General features: G+C 33.3%; 3 protein-coding genes across 3 annotated transcripts; 1 reads left to right on the forward strand and 2 right to left on the reverse strand.

The window, feature by feature from the left end:
* Positions 1-3,414: 3,414 nt before the first annotated feature.
* Positions 3,415-14,183, forward strand: LOC107011009. Its single transcript, XM_015210312.2, has 13 exons — positions 3,415-4,316; positions 6,267-6,366; positions 7,048-7,381; positions 8,001-8,113; positions 8,536-8,664; positions 8,756-8,849; positions 8,977-9,087; positions 10,036-10,640; positions 10,897-11,147; positions 12,583-12,736; positions 13,257-13,354; positions 13,442-13,523; positions 13,774-14,183. Exons 1-13 carry the CDS (start codon positions 3,616-3,618, stop codon positions 13,855-13,857), a joined length of 2,856 nt encoding a protein of 951 aa, XP_015065798.1. The 5' UTR covers positions 3,415-3,615; the 3' UTR covers positions 13,858-14,183.
* Positions 14,184-15,025: 842 nt separating this feature from the next.
* LOC107012031 (epoxide hydrolase A-like) lies at positions 15,026-17,146 on the reverse strand. The gene is made up of 4 exons (XM_015211750.2): positions 16,770-17,146; positions 16,450-16,617; positions 16,105-16,340; positions 15,026-15,535 (listed from the first exon to the last, which is right to left on the reverse strand). The coding sequence occupies exons 1-4, from the start codon at positions 17,055-17,057 to the stop codon at positions 15,280-15,282; spliced, it is 948 nt and encodes a 315-aa protein (XP_015067236.1). The 5' UTR covers positions 17,058-17,146; the 3' UTR covers positions 15,026-15,279.
* Positions 17,147-18,476: 1,330 nt separating this feature from the next.
* Positions 18,477-20,884, reverse strand: LOC107012032 (epoxide hydrolase A-like). The gene is made up of 4 exons (XM_015211751.2): positions 20,368-20,884; positions 19,391-19,558; positions 19,084-19,319; positions 18,477-18,853 (listed from the first exon to the last, which is right to left on the reverse strand). Exons 1-4 carry the CDS (start codon positions 20,518-20,520, stop codon positions 18,601-18,603), a joined length of 810 nt encoding a protein of 269 aa, XP_015067237.1. The 5' UTR covers positions 20,521-20,884; the 3' UTR covers positions 18,477-18,600.
* Positions 20,885-22,709: the final 1,825 nt, after the last annotated feature.

Raw genomic sequence — 22,709 nt, forward strand, 5'->3', positions numbered from 1 at the left:
AGCTATAAATTAAAATAGTCAAGATAAGGTCATCTTAAAAAGTTTATGTTGAAACCCGATATTTGATGCCGATTTCAGATTAAAAAAAATTCAATCATTAAATAAAGTATTAGTTTAATCGATTAATGTTAGTATTAACATCCAATAGTGATGATATAGTCAAGATTCTCAAATCTTTGGGTATTTCTTTTAATTTAGTTTTAAAGATTATAAAGCGAAAACGAATAAAATAAAATATCGTTCAGATTTTTTTTTAAGCATATCTATATTTGAGAAGAAGTCATTTTTAATGTCTCAAAAATAATAGTATTTTGATCTGATTAAATTTTAATAATAATATATGTTTCGAGTTAAAATCACGAAAAAAGTCATTTATTTGAATTAATTTCATTTCTAGAATAACGTAGAAAATAAAATTAATCTCACTATTAACTTATTATGTTATTAGGTTCAACATATATGAGATTGTATTTATAATGTTTCATTAGAAGTTTTGGTCAATATAAAATCATAAATTAGGGTAATAAGAGGAATAGGTCATACTAAAAAATTAAAATTAACAGTTTAATATTAGATATAATTTTTTTATCAAAAATCATATTTCACCATCGAAAGAAAGAGAAATATCTAGGGGTTTAGTTATCATAACCCACTAACATAAACATAAATAATCACTAATGTTGATATCAACAACATTTGGCGAATCTCCATTATTTTCTAAAAGAATTAATTTAAAAATATTTGATTATAAATTTAGAAAATAACAAAAAAAAGATATTTTTTTGCTTTATGAGTATAATTTATTATTTTTAATAGGATTAATAAAATTAATAGTATTTTGATGAATTTCTTAATTATTAAGTATTAGTATTTATGCTTAGTTGATAACTGAAATAGTATCTTGTAAAGTCATAAAAAAAAAATTCACTTGATAAAGTCAATTTCAACAATTAATACATATATGAACTATGTAATAATAAAGTATGTCACTAATAATTTATTGCGAGACATGCAAATTTATTAAATTTTGTAATCCATTCGTGATTATATTCTGCGAGTTTATCGTAATTATTTTATTTTACATAAAATTAAAAATTAGTCATGGTCAAGAAGAGAAATCGTATTTAAAATTTGAGTTTGAGACAAGATATTAAAAAATATTTCTTATCTATGAACAATCTTTCACTGCTCGAACATATGATATAAGCATTCAATAAAATTGATTTCGTCAAGATTTTTTCACAAATTAATCTTAAAAATTTCTAGCTAGTGGTAAGAGTCGTTGTTGATGAGTTCCAACTGCCAGAGTCTTCGATAAAAAGAGGATAAAAAATAATAATCACAACCTAAATTTTATGTATCACATACAAAGAAATACGTTATTCATGTCACACATAAATTATCTATATCAATATAATTGAGTTATGTCAATATCAAGTTGAAAGTTAATACAGGATGTTGTGTCAATAGAACGAATATCAACAACTCACAATAGTGTAATGGTACAAAATTACCTTCCGTCCGTTTATTGGTTTCAAAATATCCTTCCCACCCATCTATTGACTTCAAAATACCCTTGTCATCCACCTGTTGGTTCAAAATTGACCATTTATTTAACGGGTTTAAATTTAAACTATTTAAATATTTTTTTAAATACGTGGCGCTAAACTATTTGTTATAATTTAACTTATTAGTATAATTTATAAATCAATCCACCATCCACCCATTACTAATTAAACCCCTCCAAATTAATAAACCCGTCACATTATTAATACAACAACAGAAAAACTACTGCCAATTGAGTGTTTTTAAAAATTTGAGGTAAAAATATCTATAGAAATAAATTATCATACATTCAAGTTTCTAAATAAAAATTACCGGTCAACTTAAAAGTCTGACTATGTTCATCTTAATTATTCTTACGTCTCAATTATGTGATGTTACTTCATAGATAATTTTTTTTCAAAATAATATATTAAAGGTTTTAAAACAAATCATAAATATTTATAAAATTATATTTAAAAAAATGCATGAATTAATTCGGGATGTATTACTTCTTTACCTTTAATCATAAATTTCTAATTAAATCTTGAAAGAGAATTCTATTGAAAGTGTCCTCCTAAATAAGCGGCTCAATCTAAATTTAATTGGCGCTTCGGTTCGGACTCGAATAATTTTGGATGTCATTTTTCAGAAATCTATAATTTCATCGTGTTTTAGTAGTGTTTATGGCGATTTTGATATTATAATTGGATTATTAATTGGGTGGGGTTTAGTTAATAATGAGTGAGCAGTAGGTTCGTTTACGAATTATATTAATAAATTAAACTATAACCAATAGTTGAACGCCAAGTATTTTAAAAAATATTTAAAGAGTATAATTTTTAAAAAAATAAACAAGTATTCAATTTTGAATCCAAAGGTGGATGACAAGGGTATTTTGAAGCCAATAAATAGATGAAAAGAACATTTTGAAGCCAATAGGTGGATGGAGGTAATTTTTTACCGTTTTTAATACTTTAAAGGTATTTTAGGCTCTTTTCCAAATTATTTTTAATAGAGTAGGATAAATTGAATATTTTGTCATGTATAGTAAGTATTCAAAATTGTCAAAATGATATTGTCCAAAATTCATTAAGATGCTTACTTAATAATTGTAAATAGTAAATTATCTTTTGAAACGAATCATGATCCAATCCAATTATCAGTCAAACTCATTCGAGCTCAAGAAACTCTTAAGCCAATTCTAGTTCAATCTATTTATAGATTCATTTAATTTTAACTAACCCACATTTTATTTAATTCGCTAATTTGACATCTAATATATATATTTTTATGTCTAACGACAAATTGTAATGGTGACATATTTTATTTTTATCGCGATAAATAAATGAAAAGTGATGGCCAAGCAATGTGATGCAATAGACGAGACTGCTCTTTCCTTAATCAGATATCTCAATTAAAATTTTTAATATGAAAAAATTCTTAACAGAAAGTGTTACCTTTCAAATAAATCCTTACGCAATATAAATTTAAATTAATTGATTCTTAATACGAGTATAGTGAAAAAAAAAAACAAAGGAAGAAAAGAGTGATGGCTTGTTGTTAGGCCTTTTTCAGCTAATTGGGCTTTGTTCGGCTAATTTTGTGGGCTTTCAAATTTTACCAACGGAAATTAACGGCAAGTAGAGTTGTGAGTAAAAATCTAACGGTCCCCACCGGGTAGGTGGTCCAAGTCTATATATAATTACTCAACTACCCTCTCTCAGCAAATCTCCAAACACACATCGACAAAATCTCACCGTTCAAAATTCGAATTGAACGGATGAGATCTTTCTTATTCTTGGACCTTTACGTAAATTCCCCTACTTGGAAATTAACGCATCTATTTTAATTAGCAAATAAAGAAAGTCTATTTCTCTCTCTCTCTCACGCTTCCTGATCTTCGTTATTTTCAAATCTTCAAATCAGAGCAAACTCACAACAACACTTTCTATAAACCCTAATTTCAGGTTCCAAATTACCCCAAATTTTTGGTTTTAATTACGAAAATACATCAATATTCGTGTTCTTTAGTTGATCTAGTTGCAGGAATTTTGAATTCTCCGTCGGAAAATGATCGTTAGAACATACGGCCGGCGGAGTAGAAGCATGTCACGGAGCTACTCTGAATCAGGGTTAAATGATGAAGTTTCGGAACACATACTTTCTCAGGAGAATTCTCAAGATATTTACAGTTTCGGGTTTTCATCTCAAGACTCAGTTCACTGGTCGTCGAATTTCAATAATTCAGATCCATACGATGTCGGCTCATCTCAAGGGTGTCAAGAATTGTCGATTTTGCCGTCAAGGAAGGAGGATAGGGATTTGGGTTTTGAGGGTCATGATGGGGTTTTGTGGAAACCCAAGAAAGTAAAGATGTTTGATTGGGAGACTTATAGTTTGAATTCATCACAAGAGTCGGATGAATTTTCGTTTTTACCAGATGGGGGGGAGTACGGTGGTCTTGGGAAATTTGATGGGGGATTACATGAACCGAAGAAGGTGAAGAAGACTGGGAAGGGTAAGGAAAATGGGGTTTTGCAGAAGAAGAAGAAGGTGAAGTCGAAGGAGCTGGGATTGCCTTCACTGGGGCCCACAGCGACTTTGATGGAGACTCAAGAATGTGGTGAGATGATGGAACATATGGATGAGGTGAATTTTGCATTGGATGGTTTGAGGAAAGGGCAGCCTGCGAGAATCAGAAGGGCGAGTTTATTGTCATTGCTATCTATATGTGGAACAGCTCAGCAGCGTCGCCTTTTACGGGCTCACGGGTAGTTGAAATTTGGCTTATGAACATTATTTAGACTTTAGAATTTAGATGAGTATACATATTCGTGTTTCGATAAACATAAATCTTGTTGTTTTTGAAAGCTTTGATCACAGTGTTGCTGAAATTTCCTAGGTAATTTGTATACACATTTATAGGACATAAATACATAAATATTTCCAGATACATGAATTTTGATAAGCTGACCCAAAAATAGAAGTACAAAAATCATCTTCAAGTCTTGGACAAATTGTTCGAGCAAGAAAATCAATAGGGATGGTACTATGGCATGGAAATATGGTCGGTGGTGATTCATATAGACGAACCCAACTTGTTTGGGACCAAGGCGTAGTTGTTGTTGTTGTTGTTGGGGCATGGAACTAGGACAGGAAAGCTTGGCAGATCAGGGGTGGAGAATTCTCACTCGGTGGTGGAAGGATATGTCTATTTCTTAAATGTTGTGTGTGAGGTGTAATTGTCTTCTAGTTTAATGTTTCCCAGTTCTTCCTTTATTTTAGACAATTGTGAATTCCATTACTCATTATAAGCCGACTTCTCCACCCTTTTCCACTTAAATAATAGAGTTGGTGTACTAACCAGGATATGAACTCGTTATGTGCTCTTACCACACTTCCCACGATGAACTTCCTTTTTTGTTGAACAAGAAGTCAGAACCTTTGGGAGATCCATATCCTTCCTTTTAACATCCTTAATTCTCTCTGCTCATATGTAATTGTTGATGTTGAATGTCACTAGTGTTTATCTAGTTGACTAGAACTTTAATTTTCGTCTCAAATGAGAGATTAAACACATAAGAGAAGAAACAATATTAGTTGATTGCTATTTTTACAACATTACCTCTAGAAAACGTAATAAATTAATTGAAATTGATGAAAGAAGTAACGAAATAAAAGTAAAACAGTACTAATGTGCAAAAAATAGAGAGAAATGTATTTTAACTGTACCTTATAAAAAAAATAGAGAGAAATGTATTTTAATGGGGTGGAATGGGGCAAGGTGCAGAGCGTTGGAGGGGAAGAGGGGAGCATATTGGTCTCCCTGCCATGCGCCATTATCTTCCCTATAAATGAATCTAGTCGAGCTGATTTATCATGTTCAATTGGATAAAATTTTAGCTTTTAATTAAGCGATTCAATGACAACTTCAGAAGTTCCTTAGATAACAATGTTATGTTCTGGAATTTAAGGTTAACTTCTGCCATCTTGGGTCAGAGTATGTAAGAGAAGTTGTAATAGCAGGCAACCCAAGAAGAAGTGGATATGCCCAGCAAATGATCGTTGGAATTTCATGAGTAATTTTGAAGCTGTTACAGCGAGTTGCTGATATTGCAAGAGGATGCAACATTAAAGCGACAATATGTCTTATCTTTATAATTAGCCTTTATCTACATCAACCTTGTAGTTTTTTTTGGTAGTTCGTAAAATAGGTTCACGTAAACCATCATATGAAGATCTCTTTGTCTTAGTTTTGTCTATGGAGAGGATATCCAGCCTAGGTTCATTATGAAGCTTTTACATTTGTAATTGGCTCAATGATCCTATTGTCCCTGTGGTAGCGTTATGAATAAATCAGTGAGCTTGGATATGCTCAGAAATTGCCAATTAAGCCATTTAATGGGTGTTCTATTTAATTTGATGTTTTAGTATGTATATCATCAAGTCTGGAAGTACGTGCGCACTAGTAGTTGAGATAAATAATACTTTACACCTTATATCAGTCATTGGTAACCCATATGGGGATGTCTTTTTGTTTTTAAATTTAGACATTCCTGATGTCTAAATTTCTGATAATCACAATCCCAATTACTTTACCTGAACATATAATCTTTCGGCTAATCCTGAATGTGTATGATTTTCCTTGAATTCAGTGGCCTGATTGTTAGTTGTCAACCTTTATTCTCAATTGGTATAACTTGCCAAGATTTTGATTTCAGGATGGCAAAAACAATTATTGATACTGTTTTGGGACTCAGCTTTGATGACTCACCTAGCAACCTTGCTGCAGCAGGTCTATTCTACATTTTGACTAGTGATGTAAGTTGCTTCATCTCTAGCAGTGTAGCCTCTCATTTGGACGTTAGTACTAAGTTATTGCATCTTCTGCATGACTTATCAGATAGGCAAAGGTTTTTCCCTGGCTCTAGTTGAAACAGGGTGAGGCAACCCAATTAAGCATGTGAGGAGGCTGAACCTATTCATTAAATTTGAAAGATTGGATGATTATGTTTGGTAGTTTTGAAGTCCTTATTCTGTCTTCTAGCTGCCTAGTTATGAGTAACCTTTGCGTATGTGTGATTGGAAATAATTTCTTCTCAGTTGACTCGTCAGTTCTACATCATACCTACTCTTTTAACTTGTCTTATTAGAAATGAGAACCATGGAATTGAAGAAAGAGAATTTCCCCTTTTCCTTTCCTTTTTTTCTTTTTGGTGGATTGCAAACAATGATACTGTGGATGCTCCTTCATCAACTGATATAATATTGTACTTTTAACTATTTTAGAGTTCATATTACTTCTTCCTCCATGTTATTGTATCTGTATGCTAAAATTACTCTTTCATTGCTTAAATTATTGGTTTAAGTTATTCTGTTACATGTATTGTCTATATTTGCAACTTTTTAATTAACACAATGTCATTTATTGTCTTATCATCTATATAAGTAATCTGGGAACTTCTCCATTCCTTAAGTTTTTGATCTTCCAATTTTTTTTAGGGAGGAGACGACCATCTTCTTGATTCACCCAGCTGCATTCGCTTTCTTATAAAATTGTTAAGACCAGTTGCTGCTCCTGCTTCCGTAGCAAAGGCTCCAACTATTGGGAGCAAACTTTTGGCGATGCGCTTAGATGCTGATGTGACTCAAGACTCTGTAAAAGGCCTAGATTCTACTTCCTCTTCAATAACCCGCAAGGTGCAGGAGGTTCTTATTTCTTGCAAGGAAATAAAGCCAGATGATGGAAATGGACATGACAGACCAGAATTAAACCCAAAATGGATTAGTTTACTGACAATGGCAAAAGCTTGCTTGTCGACAATCTCTATTGAAGGTTTGTGAGGCGCTTAAATTGGTCCTTTGAGGGATAATATTTCTTTGTTTCAAATGTTTTTTCTTCTTCCTGCAGTGGAAAATTCGAAGCTATTTAATATATAATCATCCTTTAGGTTGGGTGGGTTGGTTGCAATTTTGCTTTTGTTATTGGAAGTTAATCTGAGTAGCTTGTTATTCTTTTAACTTCTTGAGATTGCTTTTTAATTGCTACCTGTCTCCTACTAAGAGGTAAAACTCAGAAAATAGAAGAGCTAAGTAGCTCTGCTCTGTGCTTTGCTTTTATATTGTATTTACAACTTATACAATGGTTTCCTGGTTATTTCCTTCATCTACATTTGTGTTATTTAGTGGCTGTTGCTTTTAGATGCTTGTGCTTTCAAAACTGCAGATCTGACTCTTTTTCTGATTCTGGAAATTTTATCATATTATGTTCTAGAATCTTTTAGTGTGGTACTGTGATACCCATTTCTTCTGCCTGTGTTTCTTATAGTGGCTTATCATTTTTAAGAGATCATATGGAAACTCAAGCTACCATGATAGTGATTGATCTGTATTTCACCATTTTTGCATAGTATAACATAGTTTTCTTTTTCTTCTTTCTGTCTGTATTCACTCAGATACTTCTGGTACTGTGCGGAGAAGTAAGGACAACTTCAAAGAAAAGCTGAGAGAGCTTGGAGGACTTGATGCGGTCTTTGACGTGGCAAGAAGTTGTCATTCTGTTTTGGAGGTATGAGCCTGTATGCTATTTTCTGTGTTGTTACCAGAGACGAGTCTCATAAATTTGTGACATGTGAAGAACCAACAATATGCTCTATGTTCCTCTTATATTTAAGCTCTGAGTTGGAGTGGTAACATGACCATTTTGGATTGAAAGAATATGATCACTTGTGCTCCCTATCACCCTCTTCATATCCTTTGTTTTTGTCCAGAAGGTTTTAGATTGTGTTTATGATTATATATATGCATGTCGAAGAGAATTTTGTATGGATTTGACGTTCATCTAGATCTTTTGGTGTACAAATGCTATGTGTGACTTCAAGGTTGTTATTTGAGTTATCCGTCTTTCGCCTTAACTCATGCTGTAATCAATAATCGGAAATTTAGATGGGTATTTTGATGTAATCTGCCCTGACATCATTTTCTCTGCAGGGTTGGTCAAAGAAAAGCTCACAGTCTATCGTAGATTCTAAAGATAATACGGCCATAGAAAGTCTGGTGCTACTCTTAAAATGTTTGAAGATCATGGAAAATGCAACTTTTCTTAGTACGGACAATCAGGTAACATGAATATACCTTTCTTCCTGTAGTAGACTGCCTTTCTGTATCCTTGAATTCCTGGATGTTGAGTTCACGACCTGTTTTGTTTCAGAATCACTTGCTTCAAATGAAAGGAAAATTTGATAGTCTGAACTCCCCAAGGTCTTTTACAAAGCTAATCTTAAGTGTGATCAAGATTCTCTCCGGTACTCCTGCCTCTTATCTTTTCATCCAAAATAAAAAAATTGACTCCCTTAATCATTAACATATTGCATTTCTTTTGTCCCTTGGCTTATGATGCTTCCTGTCTGTCTGACTTGTTTGAATTTGTAGGGGCTTACCTGTGCAGAACTTCTTTTGGAAGTTCCAATGATGGAAAAGTCTGTGACCTTTCTGATGGAACTGCTCGTGCTTTAGAATTACGTTCACTATCAGATAAGAACGGTAAGCTGTTAATTTTTTCTTTCGGTGAATAGTTAAACTACTTGACAACAACAAGGCTGTTTCTTTTTCATATCCATAAAAGAAATGTAGTAGGTAGGATTTTTTTTTTGGGGGGGAGGTGGGAATTGGTTAATTGAGTTGTTGAGGGTTGGAAGAATGGTTTAATTGATTTACACTTATCCTGGATAAACTTGTTCCCTTATCAATGTGGCACTGCGTGTGAATCAATTTTGTGCTGATTGTAGCTTGCAAGGTCAAGAAAAAAGTCATGGTGTTGCTCTCAGAAGCTCAAAGTTCTAGTGACACAGAAATAGCCTCCCCACATCCTTCCCTCTTCTCTGGATTCTCTCACCCATGAAATGTGGTGTGTTAAATTAGAAACAACTAAAGTAAGAGTAGGGTTTAGAGTTTGTGGTTCGTTGGCCCAATTTTGTGGCTCTTGATAGTTTAAAGATGCACCTTTGTTAGGGATGGAATTCATTTACAGAGTAGAGTCTATTGTGAAAGTCAATTAAAGTTTATCAGGAGGATTCAGAATTCGTCTTTCTAACCGGAAAAAAATTATTGAAACATGAAATATCACCTTCAATACTGTTCATAGACAGCTTTAAACACTAACAGTAGGCATATCAATCTAACTCTTTAACTTTGTCACCTGTTCTTAAAGCAATTTAGTGCTAGCATTTGGCATTTAGGCAAGGAAAAGCTTGATTAAATAGTGAGTGTCCCTGTACCCCATGGCCAGAAAGTTTTTCTTCAGAGTGAAGGGGTCTCATAAAAATCTTTTCCGTTGGATAAACATAAAAAACTATCCAATTTGAATTCTAGACTTTCTGGAATGTGGTGGAAGAGTTACCAATCAAACAGAAAATTCCAGTCTGAATTTTTTAGTAGCTAATGATACCTTAATTAGCTTTAGATGTTGAATACTCTCTTTTGTACTTCTAGATGGAAGCTGTCAGATTTTGTGCATTGATTCCTCTACGACATGCTATACAAGTGAAGGTTCCTGTTCCCAGAAGAACTTGGGTGAAACTCAAACTGATCAGATTGGTTCATCCATATCTAGTTTAGAATTCGCTAGCACCTCCACAAGTGATTCTTGGCAGCTTAAATTGAGGATTGAATCTTCCAAATCTGGGTCATGTAGTGGAACCTCTGAGGACTTCAGTTTTGGGGTCAACAAGAATTCATCAAAAGTGAATTTTTTGATTGGTGATAATCAAAGAATTAATGGAGACAAGAGACTTGAACTTATGGAAGAGAGTCAAGATCCTTTTGCTTTTGATGATGATTTTGGACCTTCACGATGGGATTTAATGTCTACTAAGCAAAAGGTGCCGGAAACTCAAATTAGGCAGACATCACTTTTTGAACGTGATGATGAATACCTATCTCTTATTGTGCAAAGCCAGCAAGAGTCTAGTTGCCAGGAGAACAAACCAGAGTCAAGTAGCAAGGAGAACAATCAATCTGGTCAGACCTCTTGTTCTTCTGTTGCAGATGACGAAACGTCGACCCTTCTGGCAGATTGCCTTCTCACAGCTGTTAAGGTGATTTTTCTCACTTAATGTTAATAATTTCTGTATGTTATAAGGCCATTTATGGTTCTTCCGGTTGTTGATTATGCTATTATTAACATGGCAGGCCATTTATCCATTCTCCATGGTTCTCCTGATAGTTGATTATGAAACACATTGCTTTATGTTGGAATGATATAGTTGTACAAGTGAATGTTTTATATTGCTCAAACTTCTGTGCTATCTCTTGACATGCTAGTCTCTTAATACATATTCAATCAAATGACAGGTTCTGATGAACTTGACGAATGACAACCCTGTTGGCTGTCAGCAAATTGCTGCCGGTGGTGGACTAGAAGCTTTATCTGCTTTGATCGCCAGCCATTTTCCGTCCTTCAGCTTGCATTTGGATCGTAATGGGTCATCAAAATCAAGTGTTGGATCTGATAGTGATGGCCATCTCAATGATCAAGAGCTAGATTTTCTTGTTGCTATTTTGGGTTTGCTGGTCAATTTGGTAGAGAAGGATGGCTGCAACAGGTGAATATTTCCTTTTGATTTATACTTCAAGTTGTACACTGCAGGCTTTACATGATCGACTTTTGCGACTATTTACTTATCGCTGTATTTTGGATTTCTTTCCTAGCAGTTATTGAGCATTGAGAAAGTGACTGAAAATTTGTTTGGGGAGTTGTTTGTAGTTTCTTCTTGATTATTTGATGCTTGCATATCCTTCCTTATTTGGTACCCATCAAGGAATTCTTTCTGTCATGTGGATTATTTTTTGGATAGGGGGCATGCTTATTGTTAGTCATGACAAACGCTACCTTGTATTCCTCTCTTGGTACACTAAAGATCATGTTGTTTTTCTTATAAAGATGTTGATCTCAATCTCCCAACTGAATGCATTTAACAAGTTTTTAGGTCTATAAATAATGTTTTTTCTGAAGGAAAAATGGTTTCCAAATTCTGAGAAAAATACTAGGAATATTCCATATAGCAGTAATCCATGCATTCCAATTTAACTGTTTCCTATTAAATGGATGTGTTGTGGTAGGCTTTGAAGTTTTGGCAGAATATAAAATATTTGCGACCCTATGCTAGAGTAGAAATCAGGTTTTTAAGATATAAACTTCTCTTCATATAGAAATTGTTCCTACTCCCACCTTATTTTTTTGCTGGACATGAAATCAAAAAGTATTTAATGGTGTGTAGGAGGGGGTCTAGAAACAAGTCTTGTAGGATTCACATTCTGAAACAAACAGCAGTTTTTTTTTTTGCTTGTGTGCGCAAAAAATGCTCTTTCTTTTTGGCCTCGAAAAAATTATTTTCACGTGAATTTGAGATGCCATCTTTTGTAAAAATATGGACAATAGTCTTTGAGCATAATGGCTATTTAAATGAATTGAGTGTACATGTTATGCGCAAATAGTGCCCCTATGAAGAATTGCACCTTATATACTGAAGACAACCGACATCTTTCAAATCTCCTTTTGGTAACTTATAAGCTTGTGTCATAGTGTCTCTGTTGCTAAAATTTCACGGAACCTCGTTTATTCTATTAAGGACTTCGTGAAATCTTGAAACAAGTAATATTTTCTCAGCATGGCTAGTTCAAAACGAGTATATATGCTGTTGAAAAGTGCAGAAAATCGATCTTTCCCAACAGATCATGCAGCAAATATTATCTGTTAACTGAGAGATGCGTCTTTGTTAAATTTTTCCATGCGTGATGATTCCTCATTAGTTTTAAAAGTTCATCACTTAAGCAAAGAAAACAAATTTAAAAGAAAGAAGTACATCCTGGATTCATTAATTCAATCATTTAACATTGTCATTTAATAGTAGTTTGTTCATACTGGTATGCAATTTCTTTTGCTGAGAATGAATTGTCGTTGTGATTTTCAGGTCTCACATTTTCACTTGCAGATGATAAAACACTGATAAACATTTTCACTCATTCTGCTAATGGCAGGTCTAGACTTGCAGCTGCTAGTATTTCATTGCCTGGATCAGAAGGTTTGTTTAAGGGGGAGACTCAGACAGATGTTATCCCTCTGCTATGTGCAATCTTTCTGGAAAATCAAGGGGCTGGAGAGGCTGCTGAGGAAGGAAAATGTTTGCAATGGGTATGCAAGATTGCTTTATCCAATTTTTTTTGTCTAAATCTCTAGTGCTTTACTGATTTGCATGACTATTTTTATTTTGTGTTGTCCCGATTCTGGAATTTTTGGGTTTTTTCATACTGTTCTCCATTTATTCTCCATATGATTCACAAAGAAGTCAGCCACCTAGTGGTAAATCTAGAAGGCAATTCAAAATCTGATTCCTTGAGCTTGCTTTATCAAAAGTATACTGAATATTCATCAAGTGTTTTCCATTTTCCAAATCTGCTTAGTGATGCCAGTTTTTGATTGTCAAATTCAACTTGCTTATATCACTAGAATTTTAGCTTCATGGCTCTTAACGGGATAGTGAGTTAGCCGGATATAAAATCCACTTGGGATGGGGTAGGGGCAAGAGAGAGATTTCAGTTGATTGAGCATGAAGCAAGGTTAAACTAGTCTTATCATATACTACCAGTTTGCTAGATTACTTTGAGCTTTGACCATGTGGCTACTAGATTGAATGTGGTTTTTTCTTGTACAGGATGATGAAGATGCTGTACTACAGGGGGAGAAAGAAGCTGAAAAAATGATTATTGAAGCATATTCAGCTCTCCTTCTTGCCTTCCTTTCAACTGAGAGGTTAGTTATGTCTTACAAAATTACTTTTTCTGTCTGTTATCTCTCACTCAAATGGTCTCTTATGTTCTTAATCTTTCTTTGCACCAGCAAGAGCATACGGCAGGCAATCGCTGGTTACTTACCAGATCATAAATTGTCCATTCTTGTACCTGTGCTGGAGAGATTTGTGGTATGTGATCTTGTGTGGTTCTTCTTTGAGTTGATCAAGCATGACGGTAGAAATTGTATAATTTAGTCCCAACTTCTAAAATTTGCATCCAATATTTCAATGTTCTCTCATCAGCCATCATCAGGAATGTCTCATTAGGGTCCTAGTCTCCTAGGCTTGGACGTAAATCAACAAGAAAAACTTTAGTATTGACGTTGCTTTCCTAGTGAATTTTATATGTTATATATGTTAATTTGTATTCTTCATCCAGGAATTCCACATGACACTGAACATGATATCGCCAGAGACTCATTCAACAGTGCTTGAAGTTATAGAATCTTGTAGGGTTAGGTGAGAGCAGGAGATCTTTCTATTGTTTCCTTTTCCTTCCGTGTCTTTTCCTCGAAGATGGTAACAATGAGACTTTGTACAGCATAAACTACCTTTCCCTACAGCATTGGTGCATTAAAAATCCTATCTCAGGATTTGTGTGTCATGGCCTTTGTTTGTCTATGGTTTCTCTGGTCTTTATAGAAATATATTCTTCCCCCTATTTTCCAGCCAATTGTTTCACCATGTTTTGGTGTGGCTGAGATACTTGTACATGAAGAAAGATTATGAATATGTATCACGGTTGTAATTTGTAGTAATTTTTTAGTGATGGTTTCTCTCTCTCTGGCAGCTTGTTATGTACTTTCTATCTCTTCTTTTTTGTTAATTCCGAATTTCGTTAGGAGAGAGGAAAAAAACTAAAAATTTCTTTTGCTGCTTTACCATGTTTTTTTAACAGTAAAGAAATAGTCCTTCGATTATCTATCCCACCATTTAAACCCTAGCTAGTGATGGATAAGCATATACATTGTGGGATAACTTTGTTCCCAACCAAACGTCCATTCTAATCGTTCCACAAGACAGTTTGAATAATTATATTGACTCTTCTTTTAAAAAATAATAGCACTGGGGGATGACGGAACTTGTGGATGAGGTAATGAACTTTTACTAATTAACAAGCATAAAAAATAAGAGGTAGAGAAAATTAGATATTTTATGATCATCATAGAGTTTATAATGCACTCTATGATAATACTACAAATGAGGATGTTTAAATAATGCGAAAATATAAAATCTAAGAATAAAAGCTAGGTTATAAACCTCAACTTCATTTTATATATGTAAGAATTAAAAGAGATGGATTGCCCTTGTAAAGAAACCTGAAGTATTTTCTTTTTGTCTTCTTCATCAAATGTGATCAACAAAACTTGATAGTTAATCACTTCTTTTTGGATCGTGTTGTTGTTGAAATTGTCATATGATTTTGCTTTGCTAGTCGCATTGTCTTCTTTTTGTTTTTGTTGATTCACGGGTTGAATAGCGGAATGAACAAGAAATTGGGATTGAAAGAGTAAATACTCATCCTTACTTGCAGGATTAAGTTTTGATTTCCAAAAGGGGATTCGAATAAAAGTTGAATAAATCTCTACTTTAAGGTAATCAGTTAACATTCATAATATAACATAGCAAAGAAAGAGAGATGGAACAAAGCTTTCATAACATGGTAATTTCATCTTTCAGTGCCTGCTTTTTATAGGAATTGCAGGGTCACTGCAGCAAAATATTACATGTAGAACACAACTAGGACTTACTGAACGAATATCGGAAAAACAACAACAACAACTTAATGGAACTTCTATTCTTAGTAGATAGAGCAACAACAACAATAACAATGCCTTATTGGAGCTTCTGTCTTAGTAGACGGAGCAACAACAACAATGAGGACTTACTGAACCTTACTATTTTTGGTAAGGAATTCGAGCACGAGTTGATTAACCTCGTCAGGTAGTTGTTCTTGAACAAAATGGTTTCCTTCTGGCAAGTTAACTATCTGCAGATTAGGGACTAAACTTTTGAGGACTCCACTACTAATGTAATCTTCGATGCCTGGAAATTTGAGGAAATAATCTTTCTCTCCCCTAATATACAGTGCTTGAACGTGAACGGTTGGATCTGTTATGTTGACTTGTTCATGCAGTGACCTATTGCAAGATGAAATTCATAAACAACCAAGAAAAGGAAGAGATTCAGTATTAATCAACAAGCAAAAGAAATCCTATAATTTCTTTTTCTTTTATAATGGTTGTTCGAGTCAGCTTGCAAACACCTCGACTATTTTACAAAGTTGATGCATTTTCTCATAAACTCTCAATGAGGCTATATCTTGAATTTGCTTGTACTTTCATGAATGCTAGTGCAGTAGAGTTGGACCGATTAATCACCGAGTTCTAAACCATGCACCATTATCCCTCCAATATTTGTTCGGATATCAAAAAAAGAAAGTCTGCATCTCCAGACCAGGGCTGTGAATGACTACCACAATGATGTTGGTATAATGTATGAGAGTGAGATAAGAGGGTAGTAAATGGGGAAATTCCGGTTCAAATAAAACCTATATTGTTAGGGCCCCTCCTATTAAAAATGTTGTTGCACCAGTGTCAGATCCTCCAAAGATACACAGGTTTTGGAGGATCCGACACATAACCAACAGTATTTTTGAAGACTCTAAGCAAGACAGAATAAACATACAGCAGATGTTAGTGCATGATACCTATAGGGAACCTGCAATGCAGTTCGGAATCCAGATCTTTCGTACAAAGCTCCATACGCAGCCAGGTCTTCCTCGGAGAACCAAGGGGGCAGAGGAGTTGAAGGTTGCACAATGTCCATGATTTCCTGATCTTCATTGGCTATTGGTAATTCACTTCTGGAGAAAAGAATGTATACATTCTTCACTACTGTTTTGGCGTCAAGACGACCAAAATCAGCTTCAGCTCTCCCAGGTATCTGCAAACAATTAAAATGTATACATATGTAAAAAAATTGACCAAGAGAGAGCTCTATAAATGATAATCATGACGAAAGCAAATTAGAGATCAAACACATATTAACATACCCCAAATCTCGAAATATAGAATCCTTCAGGGAGGCCTTTTTTAAACTCAAGAGGTTTTGGAGGCAAAAATGGCACCCCCATAACAATAAATCCAGAGACTCTCTCCTTGTGGAGAATGGAAAAATACGAAATGACAAAAGATCCAAAGTCTTTACCAACGAGAAAAACCTACATTATTGAGCAGACACAGAGATGAGAATAGGAACAAAGATATAATATTTTTTTAGTAAAATTTCTATCCAAACACAGCAAACTTTATATGGTGGAGCTATAAAGAATTATGATTTCACCAAACACTAATCTAAGAAGATTAAAAGTACCTTAGAGATATTAAGAGCATCAAGAAGTGCAAGGAGGTCACTGACAAGATCGAGGAATGTGGTTTTCTCGGGTTGGGTTGGTTGATCCGATAACCCATATCCTCTGTAATCGGGTGCAATAGCTCTGTAACCCGCTTTGGCTACAGCTACCATCTGGTGCCTCCAAGAATACCAAATTTCAGGGAATCCATGTAAGAACACCACAACTGGAGAAAACCCACTTCCAATTTCAGCTATATGGAGCTTTAGCCCATTCACTTCAATGTACTTGTGCTCTATTTCTTCCATTTTTTGCTTTATTTGTTAGAAGATAGATCAAGTTTGTTTGGGATTTTATAATAACTTAGGGTCTTTTGGTAGGCCGTATTAAATCAAATAATTCATGTATTATAGATGGTATTATTTAGTACTATGTTTGATGGAAAATTAGGTCTATGTAAGACCAATATTGCTTTATTTTGTAAGAAGATTAATTGTGTTTGGGATTTTATAATGACTTCATAGATCGTATTAAATCAAATAATTTATATTTATAGATGGTATTATTTAGTACTATGTTTAATAAGAAATTGGGTCTATGCAAAATAAATTTTGCTTTTTTGTAAGAAGACTAATTGTGTTTGGGATTTTATAATGACTTCATATAATAGACTTTTCTTTAATTGTTTAATTTTTGCCGGCCAAATTTCATTAGATGTTAGGTAGAACGGCTATTAAATGACACTGAATTAATAAATAAACAAGTTAATGACTAGATCCACACTAATATAAGCTGAAATAGATTAAAGAGTGAGTTGTAATTTAATTCACTCAATTCCTTGTATGGCTATATGTAGAATATTTTAGCACCTAACGATATTTACTACTCATTATTACTATATATAATATATCAAATAAAATTATCATTTCAAAATGGAAAAATTATGTTAGTGTTAAATTTGACGAGATTCAAAAAATGAATTAATGAGAAGATATGTTAATTAGGAGGATAGTTCTACATTGATAGAAAAGTCAAGATAGCACCTTTTGTGGGTGAAATTTAGGTGAACCATAAATTGGTTTCACAAGGTAAATCTTGACATTTTGACATATTGTGATGTCATGGGTGATATCAATTGGAAGAATTCACTCCAGGTAGCTCCTAATTCATTTGTTACACACCTCTCACTTGCCTTTTCATCTCCTAAGACATCTGTTCTTCTTTCTGTCTTGTAGTATTTCACTTTACTCTTTTGGAGTGAAATAAATTTTAATTGGTTGTGTCCGAGAAGTAGACAAAAGAAAACAAAAGTTTACCGAGCCTCGTTAATTCTTGGTGTTCTTTTTATTATTGTCTCATTTACTATTTATTAGCTACCTTTAGATATAGTAATTGTGATTCCATCACTCTCTATATATTCGGCTTCCGCAACAGTTAGGACTTATAAAGTAAGTTGTGCTAATAAATAAGCGGATTAATTCATCATTCCAAACTTAAACAGTTTTTGTGGGCTAGTTTTGTATGATATGTATGACATGATGTTCTTGACGTTGTCATATATCTGTCATCTTTTTTGACCAAGTCATGTCTAAGAATCCTAACTAAGAAAGTTAGGATCTTATAAGCATGAGTTCAAAATCACATGTTCAAACGTCTTTTGGATTTAAATCCACTGAGGGCTTAAATGGCTAAATAGTTGGACCACAATGATATTTAGATCATAGATGTATAAATTTCAAACTTGCGCGCCCATAATTTTTAGTAAAAAATGGATTGATCATTCACACTTCATAGACAAATGCAACAAACCAAACTGTTGAAAACTCTTTAACAAAGCCTTACTGATGACTTTCAAGATTGGCTATTATTAGTGAGGAAGTTGAGCACGAGTCGATTGACCTCATCGGGTAATTGCTCTTGAACAAAATGTGTTCCTTCTGGCAAGTTAACCATCTGCAGATTGGGGACTAAATTTTTGAGTCCTCCACTTATGTAGACTTGCACTCCTGGAAATTTCAGGAAGTAGTCTTTCTCGCCCGCGATAAACAGTGCTGGAACATGAACTTTTGGATCTGTAATGTTGGCTTGTTCATGCATTGACCTCCTATTGTGCATTATGAAATTTCATCAACAATAAAAGGAAAAATATGATATTAGGAACGCGGTCAGTAACTAACTAACTAACTAGTCATCGAGTTAATTTATAGAACTTGAACTTTCAGTCAATTCATGAACAGCAGAGCGAGGTTAGCATTTCAACTTAATTAGTATTGTTTATAACAGCTTTGTGTAACATATATGAGTGTGAGATAGAGAAAAGCTGGTGTGGTGTACCTATAAGGAACCTGCAATGCAGTTCGGAATCCAGATTTTTCATACAAAGCTCCATATGCAGCCAGGTCTTCCTCGGAGAACCAAGGGGGAAGAGGAGTCGAAGGTTGCACAATGTCCATGATTTCCTCATCTTCATTGGCTATTGGTATTTCACTTCTGGAGAAAAGAATGTATACATTTCTCACTACAGTTTTAGCGTCCAGGCGATCAAAATCAGCTTCAGCTCTCCCAGGCTCCTGCAAAAGAAATGTCTTGGAGATCAAACAGAGATAGGATTGATATCACGGAGAATGTAAATCAAACATACCCTCCAACGTGAAACATAGAAGCCTTCGGGGAGTTTTTCAGATAAATTGGAAGGTTGTGGGAGCACGAATGGCACTCCCACGGTGATAATTCCAGAAACTCTCTCCCCATGGAGAAGAACAAAACGGGAGAGGATAGCACATCCAAAGTCTTTGCCAATTAGAAAAACCTACATAATTCGACATACAAGGAGATAAGAAACACACGCCAAAGAGGGCAAAGGGAATTAAACATACCAACATATACATTCTTATTTCACCTAAAATTACTGAGAACAAAGGGAAAAAATGATCATTTTGGTTTAGTTATAACTATGTAAGCTTTAAATTAAGAATGACTATAGTTTTGTATAAGCTTAAAAGTTTTACACAAACTTAAGATAATGTTGTAATTACCTAGAGCAATAATGCAAATAGATTCACTAAAATCCTAGTGTATTCAATTACTAAAGCTAAAAAAGGCTAGTTTCTTGTTTATGCATAATCGTCCTACTTTATATACATCAGTTTGCAATTAGCCAATTTAAGTTCCCCTGTAATAAGGATAGCGCGTCGTCATTCCTTGAATCGTAAAACATTTCATAATAACTTATTTATTATTTTCTTCGTTTCAAAAAGAACGATAACAATTGAGGAATCAATCAATTTCCTTTTTTGGCTTTTAAGTTTCAAAAAAATTAACTGCAAATTTTATTTTATACAACTACTTCTCCTATCAGTAATTTCAAAAGAAATTTCTATCTTATTCTAAAAGTAATAGAAAATGGCAGCTGAACCCAAAATTAGATGTTAACTATCAATTTCGATCTACAGCTTCTTTTGTTATAATAACCATGGTGTATGGACTACTTTAACGCCTCGACTAATTTCACGAGTACCTGCTACGATAACATACCGGACTAATCCCAAAGTACCCATTTTTGCCTCAACTGAGATTTAACCCGACCCGATCCGAAAAGAAAAATAGAAGAATGAATACCTTAGAGATGCTGAGAGCATCAAGGAGTGCAAGGAGGTCACTGACAAGATCGAGTAATGTGGTTTTCTCGGGTTGAGTTGGTTGATCCGATAATCCGTATCCTCTATAATCGGGTGCAATAGCTCTGTAACCCGCTTTGGCTACAGCTATCATCTGGTGCCTCCAAGAATACCAAATTTCAGGGAATTTATGTAAGAACACCACAACTGGGGAAAACCCACTTCCGATTTCAGCTATGTGAAGCTTTAGACCATTCACTTCAACGAATTTGTGCTCTATTTCATCCGTCTTTCTCCTAAATTTTCAGTATTTTGAGAACGGAGTGAGCAAAGTGACCCACTTTGGAAATGTAAAAAAGTTGGAGATTCAAAGTTGATACTTCCTCAGTTCAATTAAGCTCACAACTTCCCAAATTTGGAGATTCAAATAAATTTTGCTATCATCCTGATTTTTTATATAATGATTTTAATTATAAATTTAGATATTTGAAATTCAATTTACCACATAACTTGAGATGGAAAGAATTGTTGAGCATGGTATATATAAGAAATATGAGTATAATTTATTTAAGAGGAAAAAGTAAATTATTATTTATTTTATCTTTATAGATATGGATAATATGAATTACATAATATATTTATTATTTTCCATTATTTATTTATATGCCTGGGAAAGAAATTAAAGCACCAATTAAATGGAATGAAATGAATACTAACTTGTCCAATTACTTGAATTAGAAAATTATGATTTATTTTTTAAAATATAGTTGGGAATAAGATAAAGTTGATGTTTGTTCATCATAACTAAACCCAGATTGATAAAGAAATTGTTATTATTATTTAAGCAAGATTATTTTTTGAATTTTAACTAATCAAGTTTGAAATTGAACATTCAAATGATACGGTATAACGAAAGAAAATTATATTAATAAAGTAAAAGTCGAAGGGTTCTCTTTCGTTACACATGAATAATTGATTAGGTTTAATCTTTTTTTTGATAAATCGTAAAAAAATTTCTTTATATTAATTTGTTACAATTTATTTATTTGCGTTTTTAAATATTTTGATTTTTGTGTAGTTCTAGATATTGAATTTGACTATTCGAGTACAATAAATAATAATGCATGTCGAATTTTTTTATAAAAGTTCATATTGTTTTAATGATCATTAGTTTGATTTATTTTATTGAAAAAGTCTACGCTTTGAGTTTATATAGTTTTATAAAAATGAAACATATAAAAATGGAAAGTGTAATTTTCATTTCTTCATTATTATTTTTCACTTGTAGCTAAGTAGAATTTAATTATTATTATAAGTTTAATCATAATAATCTTTTAAGTTGATAAAAGAAAAATAAATATCAATTAATCCAATTGATATTATTTTTTTAAATTGCAGCAAAACAAATCAAACCTTTTGTCATAAATTTTTCAAGTCGAATTACATATATTCATAATTTTGTATGTTTTCATCAATCTTGAACCCTAAATTCTAAATTTTACCAGTTAAAATATTTTTATAAATAATTTAATTTCTTGAATACTTATAAAAAAATTTAATGTATTATGACTTTTAGTAACTTTTCAAATAATTAAAAAAATCTTCTGATGCTGATATCAAATTTCATTCAGAAGAGAAAATTAAATAATACATAATTAAAATTGTAATTCAAAATTCAGTTGCAGATTCAGTCTCTTTAAAATTATTGCATATGAGACAATAAAGGAAGCTTGGAAAAAACTTGAGAACTGAGAAAGCGAACGAGACAAACTAAATCAAATTCTGAATTTAGAAGAGATTTTGAATCTCTTAGAATGCTAGAGGGTGAGACTATCACTAACTATTCTGACATATTTTTTTATAGTCAATAGAATCAGGTTGCTTGGTGAGGATTTCAAAGATAATAGAATAGTTAAAAGATTCTTGAGACTATTCTCGAGTCTAAAATCTCTGTTTTGGAAGAATCTAAAGATTTTTCTTTCATCTCTCTCTGTTTTGACGCAAATGAATATTATCGTTATGACCAACACTTGATTTTAATTTTTTTTTAAGTAAGTATATTGTTTGAGACAAATATTTATACTTTTTATACATATAGGAAAATATCATACAAGATGAGCCTATTGATCTTGTAAATATTGATGATCCTGACCTTCCAAATTATTGCTACGTTCAGTCATTGGTAGTAATAATTTGCGTAATATTGAGATATCAAGAGATAATGTTTCATTTGGGCATCATCTAGTGTTGATGATTTTTTACACTCAATCGATCGTCAGGACCAATGCGCATGAGTCTCTTTAATGATAAAGAATCTTTTCCACTCTCAACTCAACAGTTTAT

Source organism: Solanum pennellii, chromosome 2, assembly GCF_001406875.1.
Source record: "Solanum pennellii chromosome 2, SPENNV200".
Lineage (NCBI taxonomy): Eukaryota > Viridiplantae > Streptophyta > Magnoliopsida > Solanales > Solanaceae > Solanum > Solanum pennellii.

Bases quoted from the DNA above. Each gene is read 5' to 3' on its own strand.
- LOC107011009 (XM_015210312.2), top strand. From the start codon at position 3,616: ATGATCGTTAGAACATACGGCCGGCGGAGTAGAAGCATGTCACGGAGC. The intron at 6,367-7,047 runs GTAAGTTGCTTC...AATTTTTTTTAG, and splicing joins TCTACATTTTGACTAGTGAT to GGAGGAGACGACCATCTTCT. The intron at 8,665-8,755 runs GTAACATGAATA...GTTTTGTTTCAG, and splicing joins TTCTTAGTACGGACAATCAG to AATCACTTGCTTCAAATGAA.
- LOC107012031 (XM_015211750.2), bottom strand. From the start codon at position 17,057: ATGGAAGAAATAGAGCACAAGTACATTGAAGTGAATGGGCTAAAGCTC. The intron at 16,618-16,769 runs GTACTTTTAATC...TCAATAATGTAG, and splicing joins ATGCTCTTAATATCTCTAAG to GTTTTTCTCGTTGGTAAAGA. The intron at 15,536-16,104 runs GTATCATGCACT...ATCTTGCAATAG, and splicing joins GCATTGCAGGTTCCCTATAG to GTCACTGCATGAACAAGTCA.
- LOC107012032 (XM_015211751.2), bottom strand. From the start codon at position 20,520: ATGATAGCTGTAGCCAAAGCGGGTTACAGAGCTATTGCACCCGATTAT. The intron at 19,559-20,367 runs GTATTCATTCTT...CGAATTATGTAG, and splicing joins ATGCTCTCAGCATCTCTAAG to GTTTTTCTAATTGGCAAAGA. The intron at 18,854-19,083 runs GTACACCACACC...AATGCACAATAG, and splicing joins GCATTGCAGGTTCCTTATAG to GAGGTCAATGCATGAACAAG.